The sequence below is a fragment of the Zootermopsis nevadensis genome, unplaced genomic scaffold (genome assembly GCF_977971745.1).
Source record: "Zootermopsis nevadensis isolate Lab colony 2312 unplaced genomic scaffold, Znev_1.0 Znev_ptg000011l, whole genome shotgun sequence".
Classification (NCBI taxonomy): domain Eukaryota; kingdom Metazoa; phylum Arthropoda; class Insecta; order Blattodea; family Termopsidae; genus Zootermopsis; species Zootermopsis nevadensis.
Window position 1 is genome coordinate 6372174 of NW_028259143.1, and position 9385 is coordinate 6381558.

At 33.8% G+C, this 9385-nt stretch overlaps 2 protein-coding genes across 3 annotated transcripts; one reads left to right on the forward strand and one right to left on the reverse strand.

Moving 5' to 3' along the window:
- Positions 1-752: 752 nt before the first annotated feature.
- arg (arginase) lies at positions 753-7579 on the forward strand. 2 transcript variants are annotated; one of them, XM_022060402.2, is made up of 6 exons: positions 753-1367; positions 1483-1555; positions 2636-2739; positions 3193-3458; positions 4030-4268; positions 4982-7579. In XM_022060402.2, the coding sequence occupies exons 1-6, from the start codon at positions 1248-1250 to the stop codon at positions 5239-5241; spliced, it is 1062 nt and encodes a 353-aa protein (XP_021916094.1). In that variant the 5' UTR covers positions 753-1247; the 3' UTR covers positions 5242-7579. The 2 variants fall into 2 exon arrangements, with proteins under 2 accessions (XP_021916094.1, XP_087203296.1); XM_087347170.1 differs by having other exon boundaries at positions 753-925.
- Sbat (LSMD1 domain-containing protein Sbat) lies at positions 7262-9247 on the reverse strand. Its single transcript, XM_022060420.2, has 3 exons — positions 8819-9247; positions 8344-8509; positions 7262-7400 (listed from the first exon to the last, which is right to left on the reverse strand). The coding sequence occupies exons 1-3, from the start codon at positions 8897-8899 to the stop codon at positions 7288-7290; spliced, it is 360 nt and encodes a 119-aa protein (XP_021916112.1). The 5' UTR covers positions 8900-9247; the 3' UTR covers positions 7262-7287.
- Between the last annotated feature and the right edge of the window lie 138 nt (positions 9248-9385).

Genomic DNA, 9385 nt, shown 5'->3' on the forward strand with positions numbered 1-9385 from the left:
ATTTGGATACCATAACACTTTTTTTAAGATGCCCAAGAACATGCTGATTTCACCGGACTGAAATCTGTAATTTTATAGTTGTATCTCTGCCACTCAGCTTAAACATTCCATATCTTACAGCCAGTAATGTTCAACATGGAGATGGTGAAATAACGTGTAATGCAAGATTTTTTATGCCTGCTTATCCGTTTTCTATTTTATTTACTGACCAAGTTTTTTAATACAAAACTCCCGGGGAATAGGGTTTTCACTAAAAGAATGATAACTGTTCATTTTCTAAATAAATTCTAGTTTAAATCCATTTTGCATTCTCACAACTTACTATTTTAAGGTCAATTTCCTTTCAAAACAGAAAAAGTGTTTGAAGTATGTATTTTGGACTAATGTATACCTTATCCTGATTTTTAATTATACTTCAAACAGATTTTTATATCACTGTCAATCACATTTTTTCACAAGCCACTTTTTTTCAGCTGAAAATCTGTCACTAGTCCCTTCCATTTAAAAACACATTACTAAATATTTTCAATTGAAAGTGTTAGTATTCATCTGTTCTGCATTGCAGTACTGGTAAAGATAGGAAATACAGATTGTGTAATTTCAAAAGCCAGGAACAAATAGATGATTTTGTTTTATTACAAGTTTATGTTAGTTTAAATGAGTATAAACCATCTATGGTACAAAGTTATTGTTTTTAAGTATTCTGTTATCTTAGTTTTTACTTTTGCACATAAATAAATTTTAGAATGGTCACGAGATCTTTGCTGGTAGGATTATTTTTTGTAGCAGTTACAGTCTTTTATTTTTTTGGATTATCACAAAGTGAAATGGACTTCGGATTCCTTATACATATCCTTGCTCACATATAGTCACTAAATAATTAACAGTTGAAGGCACTTGATGTAGGATATAATTATCAGCACAAGTGAGTTGAGCATTTGTCATTTATGAGTGGTTAATGGGGAAGGGCCTTTCATTTACTGCTTTAAGCAGAGTTTAAGAAACTACTTATGGATGACTGTAATCTGTTAGATACCTATTAGAGTTTGGATGTTGAAACTATTGCAGTATGCCTAACGTGGTGTTCATGTCTGTGGTAGGTCAGTGAGTATCCTTCCTTCGTTAGCACAAAGATGTATATTTGCAACACTGTTCATATGTGTTACAAAAGGGCCTTGGTGTGTAACCAGTCTTATAGAGGACTTCATCACATTCAGTAAGGAGCTTGTATTATACCAGAAGAAGTCATGTTAAAATTGTGTAGCTTAAGAATTTTTAATAGACTTTCAAGAAATAATCTTGTGATAAATTTGAGAAGAAGCCATAGTAAAATTGGTGTTATTGGAGTGCCATTTGATAAAGGACAGGTAATACAAGATTTTCTGTACTCAGTGTTGAAACTGATAGGATTTTTTAATACTCATTGTTACAACTGATTGTATTTGCAACCCAGATATTAGATATCTTTTATTTAATTTCCAGTTGAAGGGTGGTGTAGGATCTGGACCAGAAGCCTTTAGAAATCTTGGATTAATAGAAGAGTTACAAGGCCTTGGTAAGCTGCCACAATTATATGTATTTGAAAGTCTGGTAACAAAAGCTTTACTAAAGTAAAGGCATGTGATGTCATGATGCATAATGCTCTCAGTATTATTTTGGACTTTGCCAGTAAATGCCTCTAGTTCTCACTTAAATTATATTTAATATGTTTAAAGGATAGATGGGGTAAAGTATTATTTAATTATTGGTGTATGTGGTATTTTTTAGGTTAAATCCAGTTTTACTGTCCTGAATGTTTGCATCAAAGCCTCAATTTTACTTTAATTTACTATGATAAAAATCCCAAGAGGAGAAATGTTTAACACAGAATCACATATAATTTGTCTGAAAATGTACAAATGTGTTCCATATGTACATTGTTCTATATAAAGGGATTTTAAAGTTTGTACCGTTCAAGACTTCCAAGATGTAAAAACAGAATTCACAATTATTTTATGTGGGAAGGGAGGGAACAATTCTGCTGTTTGGAAATAAAATACATGCTAAATATTGATTGTGAATGGAAGGTTCCCGTATATTGAGTGTTGAAGTGCAAAAGTACTTTAAAAATGTTTGTCCCAATAGAAATATGATTACTCTCTAAATAAAATTAGATAATTATGAATGGAATAGAAAATTAATTAATTTATTTACATTCTATAGATCATTCATAGGCCTGAGCCAAGAATATAGAAAATGTCATAGCGCGAGTACAATACTTGTTTCTAATACAGATATAAATTACATAGGTTTGTGGAATCAAGTTTTATTAGTATATTGCTTATACAATTTATTTTTACTTGCCCACAAAATATATCGGAAGAAAATTTATTACCATAGCATGATGCTTTTTTGTTTGCTTTTGTGAGACAGGACATGAGCAAGAGCAAGTGATCTGGAATTCATCTGTGGCACAGGAGTGGGGGGTTACTAAACATATTTTTTATAACTGTGTATATGCAGTATTATAGAATGTATTAAAGAAATTCATATGTATCTTAATGCAACTTGCTGATCATCTAGAACATCCAAAGAATCAAAACATCTGCTCCTGGTTATAAAGATTCTCCAGTTATGTTTGTTTTGTTCTCTGTAGGTTGTGATGTCAAGGATTTTGGAGATGTTACATATGAACAAATAGAAGGATTAATAGTTAAAAACATGACTGCACTTGGACACATTGCGGCATGTCAGAAGGAGGTAATTTTTGTGTGTGTGTGGAACTTGAAGTAGATTACATACTGATATAGACTAATTTGTATTAAATATATATAAAATGTACTGTATATGCAGAGCAGTAAACATGTTACCCTTTAAAATATGTGCAGAGCAAGGTTTATCCCAGTGAATATATGTTTATCTCTTGATCTGCATGTCGTGAGGGTTTGTGCCTGAAAAAAAATACATTTTGCAAAGAGGTGAGCCTGGTCAGCATAAATATTTGTGCCCAAATGGGGCCATCATAGCATACAATGTTATAACCAGCATAAAAAAAGCTGTGTTAAAGGATACTCCCCAGGTATGTATATTCATCCGGAGGAACTCATGAACTTCTCTTTGCAAAATGGTGAGTCTAGCATACAAAAGTTACTTAAGAAACTTCATCCTTAAAAAAGTGTATAAAGAAGCAAATGTTTCACTGATTCATTCTAGGTGTCGGACAGTGTAATCCGTATCATAAATGAAGGACGTATGTGCCTAACAATTGGTGGTGATCATTCATGTAGCATTGGAACTATTGATGGTCATGTGAAAGCAAAAGGTAATATTGCTTTATTGTGGGTGGATGCTCATGCTGATCTCAACACAAATGCTACTTCTCCTACTGGAAATGTCCATGGTATGCCTGTAGCATTACTGGCAAAGGAGTTGTCAGATTACTGGCCATATTTACCAGGCATGGATTGGCAACAACCAAGGTAACTTGTAGTCAGCTGATTGTTTTAATAGTAGTAGTAATGTTCCTTTTCCCTGTGTCTCTAGTCTGCTCTTTCTTTCATATGTTCATATACTACTGCTATGACAGCCATTTTATTATCATGTTATCTTGTTGGTGCATTATCAGTTAAAATATGACGGTCTTCAAGATTGTAATGCTGTGTAGTCTTATAAGTGTTTTGGAGAAATATTTTGCCTCCCTGAAGATGGGAGTGATGTTTCTCCAAATTATTGGTCACTGTCTACTAGACACAAGGCTCCACAATTCAGAAAAATGAATTTGTGCTGTCCCTCCAAACATAGTTCCTGTAAGTAATTCATATGGATGTGTGAAAGTTCTTTGGTAGAGTCACAGGTAATGAAGACTTTACTGTATTCGCAGGGTTCAGCATGTACATTACTACTAAAATCCTGTGTTGTGCACCAGACTTTGCTTCCCCCCCACCCACCCCACCCCACCCCCATAATAGATTTAAACACCTAATGCCTCTGAAATATCTTTGTTGTTGCACTTGTCTTTAAAAATACAAAAGTCAATCATTTATTTTTCAGGCTGTCTATACGGAACATTGCATATATTGGTTTAAGGGATATTGATTCATATGAGAGACTTGTCATTGATAAATTTGCAATAACAGCTTTTGGAATGGAAGATATTGAAAGATATGGCATCATTGAAGTGACAAATATGGCTTTGAGAAGAATTGATCCAAATAATAACTTACCACTCCATGTGAGCTTTGATATTGACAGTCTGGATGCCTTAGAAGCCCCAAGTACAGGGACACCAGGTAAGGTGACGTAGTTTAAACATTGACACATTTTTGTCACATCTAAAGACTGTTGCAGACACTATGCACTAATATATTACCCATTTTAGCATGTCTTGGAATGACTGCATATGGTGCAAATCCGTGCAGTTACATTTGACAAGTTTCAGGTTTTAGATGTCTTTGTTAGCAGAAATTTTGTGAAAATATTGGTTATTAATTTACACCACTTTCAATCTGTAAGAATGGCTGGTCTGTGTACTCAGTTTATACTCGGTTAATAATACGTACCAAATTCTACCCAGAACTATTACTTTAACTGATATATTATTTGTTATTGCCAGGTAAATAAATTAATTTGGACTTGGTGATAATGCCAGTTTGTTTTCAAACAATTGAATATTAATGGGAAAACCTGGTACAGCACAAATATGTAAAAACTGAATAGTGAACAAGAGAAGGACCCTGGTAGATGAATGTTTGTTGTTGGCGTTTGCACACTGTGTTTCACTGTCCAGTGTATCTGAGCAATCCATTTATTATACTATCCAATTTGCATATGAATACCACATTTTTCCTGAAGCAAAAGCACAATCACATGTCTGTGTAGATTAGAAAATTTTGAAGATGAATGTGTTCTACCAGACTTGCCCTGTTTCTTGGATTCATAAAATTTTAACAAATATATTTATTATTTTATAATATATTATTAGTGCTTGTTTTATTTTTAACAGTTCGTGGAGGCTTAACATTACGAGAAGGTATTCAGGTAATGGAGGAATCATACAGAACACAACGATTGTCAGCAGTAGATTTGGTTGAAGTGAATCCAGGACTGGGCTCCCCAACTGATGTGAAGATAACACTTGAGGCAGCAAAACATATTATCAGAGCAGCTTCTGGACATAGCAGACGAGGACAGTCGCCAGAGAATGTCCTTGATCTCCCCCAACAGACATTCCATTCTGTCTCACAATCTCCACACAATAGTTAATAAAATGTAGCATAAGAAAATTCTTATTAAATGTATTGTACTGTATTCTTTATCTTCATCTTATAAATTAGAATTAAAATGTAAAATGTCTACATATTTATTACTATGCTAGACTGGCTTTTCAAATTAGTGAATATTTGTTCATGAATTGTATATTTTAGAAAAGGCATATTTTGTCTGAATTACTAAATCTTTTTCTTCTTTATACTGCATAGGACTTAATATGTATAGAGTTAATTGAATGAAATTAATAATGAATTTAATAATGGTATTGGATTTGCAATTTCATTAAACTTCAAAAGATTTACTAAAGCCTGGAAGAATATCAGAAAATCCCAAACTAGTAGCCAAAGAGTTTTCACGGCAGGGTGTCAGATATCATCCATGTGAAATTCTGAAGTTCCAAATTCTTTGCAAGCCAGAGGACAGTGCTTTCAATTATACATTGTCAGATTTATGCAAGCTGCTCCCAATAATGTATTATGTCAGTCTTTCCAGTGATTAAAGAAAGAGCACACAGTAACACTTCATAATAAAAGTGCAGGTTTCATAAAAATTGACTAAATAATTTTAAAAATACACATGGCTATTTTAGGTCCATAAATAAACTGAAGATGAAAATTGTTTGACAAAATTTTGTATGGGTCTGCCATATTGAGTTTGATCCATCCTGAAGTTTGGAACTGTTATGAGGTATAAAAAGAAATTGAAGTGAGCTACAGAACTTGTAACATAAATATTGACATCACATGTTCTGCAGTATTTGGTCTGTTACAAGTACTTTAAAACAGAATTTTCAGTTCTAGAAATCTTCATAAGCAACTCTTTCTTTGGGTTAGTTTTTTAAATCATATTGGAGCTTGTTCTTCCAGTGTCATTCAAAACTCTTTAAGTAGAACTTTGTTCTCAAAACGTATGTACCTGCTGCTCAACTGTCAACTGACATCTTTTGTCATTATTTTGATGTAAATACGTCTATATGGAAGGGTCATTCCACAAAAAAGTGTTACAAAAAAGTGACAGGAAAATGTGTAAGATGGTTACCTAGGAAATATCAACAATTTGTAAATATGGACTGACAACAATGGTCAGCTTGCATGTATTGTTATGTTACCTAGGAAATGTCATCTGTTCACTCGGCATAGTTGTGTTACATTACTACCGTCAACAATCCACTTTCGTTATTGCGGAAAGAGCTGAGCTGTAAATTGCTTGTAGAAGAAGTGCGTCGTAGACTAGATAATTTTGTGCTGGTAAAAACGTTTTACAATATCACAAGTACTTATCTTATATAAGAATTATTAAGAAATCTATTGTTGCGTTAGTTGTATAGATATGGTGTTTGCACGATATGTTGATACTCTAAAATGTACAAATTTTATAACATATTTCAGCTACCACAGACCCATCTTAAGCATAACTAATTCAAGGTAGGCAGTACTGTCTTACTCAAACTTTAATCAATTGTAAAGCGTGTATAAAGAAAATATTTAGAATAAAGCCACTATATAAACTCCTTACTGTATAGACGTATTTATGTCAAATTCTCCGGAACCGTGGTTCCACTGTAACTTTTTAATCATATTCCATATATCATCACTGATTGTCATTATTTAATTGGTTATGACTTATCAACACAGTTTGCAATACATGTTGAATACAAATCAGTGATTGGGAGCACAAGACAGAAATGAAGTATATCTTACTTACACAGTGAGATTTTTTCCAAGTGCCCTACCAAATGTTGGAATGGCCACCCTGAACTTCAGCATGTGAATATATACTTTTTACAGTGTTTAAGCTAGGTCTGTTGGTTCTGCTAGCCATCTCTGTCTCCATGGGCCATGGGAGAAGCATCTGACTTCCATCTGAGAGGTTGAGTGATTAGAGGAAACGCAAAAAATAATCTAACTGCATCTACAGAACCTTAAAATAAAATTACTTTATCAAGAAGTACTGCCATTTTTTTTGGAAACAATTTATTTGCCATGAAAAATATTGTACATATATTGCCAAAATGCCAATATAAAAATGAATGTTCCCACATTACATAGTTTCTCCACTACAGTTTGTAATATCATCTAAGTGTATGGAAACAATATGTCTTCCTGGAACCATAACAAGGCCCAACACACGTGGCTCTTCAATTACACCATTATCTGTAATCAATCAAATTTCTTTTATAAAAGGTACTGTCTTGGAATACACTGCCAAAGAAAATATGACACCTGAAAATTTGCTTAAATTTTAAAAATATATTGTCCCTTCTTCAGACTATAAATGTATTGAGCATTTTTGGTAGTTATGCAGTTTGTCAATAAATTTCATTTTAATGGAATCCAAGGTTTCATTAATGTGTACAAAACAGCCTGCCATTAAACCCTGTCCTGTCAGCTGATTCCAGTTCATATCTTCACTTCTTTCCAAGATCCATTTTGTATTGTCCTCCCATCTATTCTTTCAGTCTCCCTGGTGCGCCCCTTTTCACAAGATGCTTGCTACATATATTACTGATCGAATCTTCAATTGAATCTTACAAAATGATATGAAAAATACAAATTGCAAAGCTCATGCTCTTTGTTACCAATTGAGGTCCAAAATATCTTCCTCAAACACCTTCACCTGTTATCTTCTGTCAGACTGACAGACAAAGATATCATCTTGATAAATACAGAGAAAATTATTATAGGTCTATGCAAAGAGTGTTCATGTACCTTAGGGTTCCATAAAAGATAAGGAATTTGACTGGCTGAGCATACTGTCAGCATCCTAAGAATTCTGCTTCATGGAGTTTTCTGGTTGTACCAAATTGCAATCAAATAATGGGGAACTATTTCATAGGCTCCATGTTATTTACATTTATAAACCATAACATTGCTTCAAATTCAAACATTCTACACCCTGTCACATTGTAAACTGATTTGTGGCTATTCACACATTTAATGCACACAAACTATAAACACAGCAACATTTTTGGCATTTACTTTTGAATTTTTATTCTAAAAAACTATAAATTTATGTTTAATTCGAAAGTCTGTTTATACAAAATTGTACAACTCTGCATAATGAGAGCAGAATACCTAAATATCATTGACCGCTTACCTTCAGGTTTTAAGTATTCACTACATGATCCAAGGATGACATTTCCATCCCTATCAGTGCAAAGAAAGACTCCAATGAGAACTCGACCATCTGTCATTTCTATCTTGAAATTCTTGTTCAGCCAGCTACATAGCTTCTGTTTTCCAGATGTTTCAGAAGTGGAACTCTGTGGTACGAGAAATAAAAGTTTTCAGTATATTTTTAACTAGACCCTGGACTACTGTGTTCATTGCATATATACTTGTTGAAAAAACCTACTGGGACACTGGCACAATCACTGGAATGGGTATAGTGTCCTTAAATATGAAGCCAAATCTCTGACAATAGCTGTGTATATGTAAAGGATATCTCATAGGGTCCTCACTAGGCAATGGAGTGTGAACCAGCAGATTAGTACACCTATGTTCTGTTGAAAGGTTTGGTAAATTCTGCTACACATTTCAAAAGTTCTATATAATATACCCTACATGTTTACCTTCCCTTTACCATCACTTTCTGTGTTCTTGTCTTCTGGTGACCCCTTAGTTATGGATTCTGATGTTTCAGACTCATGCATTTTATGTAAATTTCTTCCACAGTATTTACATTTTGAATTAGCCCTTGAAATATGTCAATCAAGCACACACTTTTAACATGTCTGCTTGCACGGTAAAATCAAAACAAATGTCACACAAACACCACACCAGCATATGTGGTTCTAGATGGTTTGTGGGCCATATTCATAAACTACGGCGAACACTTTCCTTTCACCAGAGTTTTCCTATTTCTGTTAATTTGCAATGAATAGGCTAAGGTTTGGGTACGCATTATCCAACGATTGGAGTAGATTATTAGACATTTTACACCAAAGCTATGTTTCCTGATATCAGACAAGCACGAAAGTCTTTTTACTGTATACCATACTTGTAATCTGCGTTATATATACAGCGTGCAGATTAATGTACTTGGTGCCCACGGAGGTTATATGAAGTTAACTTTATTATCCGCGACGTTGATATTTCTGTCGCAAAGAAAGGTAACCACAAATGACCTAAATGTTCAC

Excerpts from the sequence above, each read along its gene's own strand:
- arg (XM_022060402.2), top strand. The coding sequence starts at position 1,248 with ATGTTAAAATTGTGTAGCTTAAGAATTTTTAATAGACTTTCAAGAAAT. Across the intron at positions 1,556-2,635 it reads AGAAGAGTTACAAGGCCTTG|GTTGTGATGTCAAGGATTTT; the intron begins GTAAGCTGCCAC and ends TGTTCTCTGTAG. Across the intron at positions 4,269-4,981 it reads CCCAAGTACAGGGACACCAG|TTCGTGGAGGCTTAACATTA; the intron begins GTAAGGTGACGT and ends TATTTTTAACAG.
- Sbat (XM_022060420.2), bottom strand. The coding sequence starts at position 8,899 with ATGCATGAGTCTGAAACATCAGAATCCATAACTAAGGGGTCACCAGAA. Across the intron at positions 8,510-8,818 it reads AAAGTGATGGTAAAGGGAAG|AGTTCCACTTCTGAAACATC; the intron begins GTAAACATGTAG and ends CTCGTACCACAG. Across the intron at positions 7,401-8,343 it reads TGAATACTTAAAACCTGAAG|ATAATGGTGTAATTGAAGAG; the intron begins GTAAGCGGTCAA and ends GATTGATTACAG.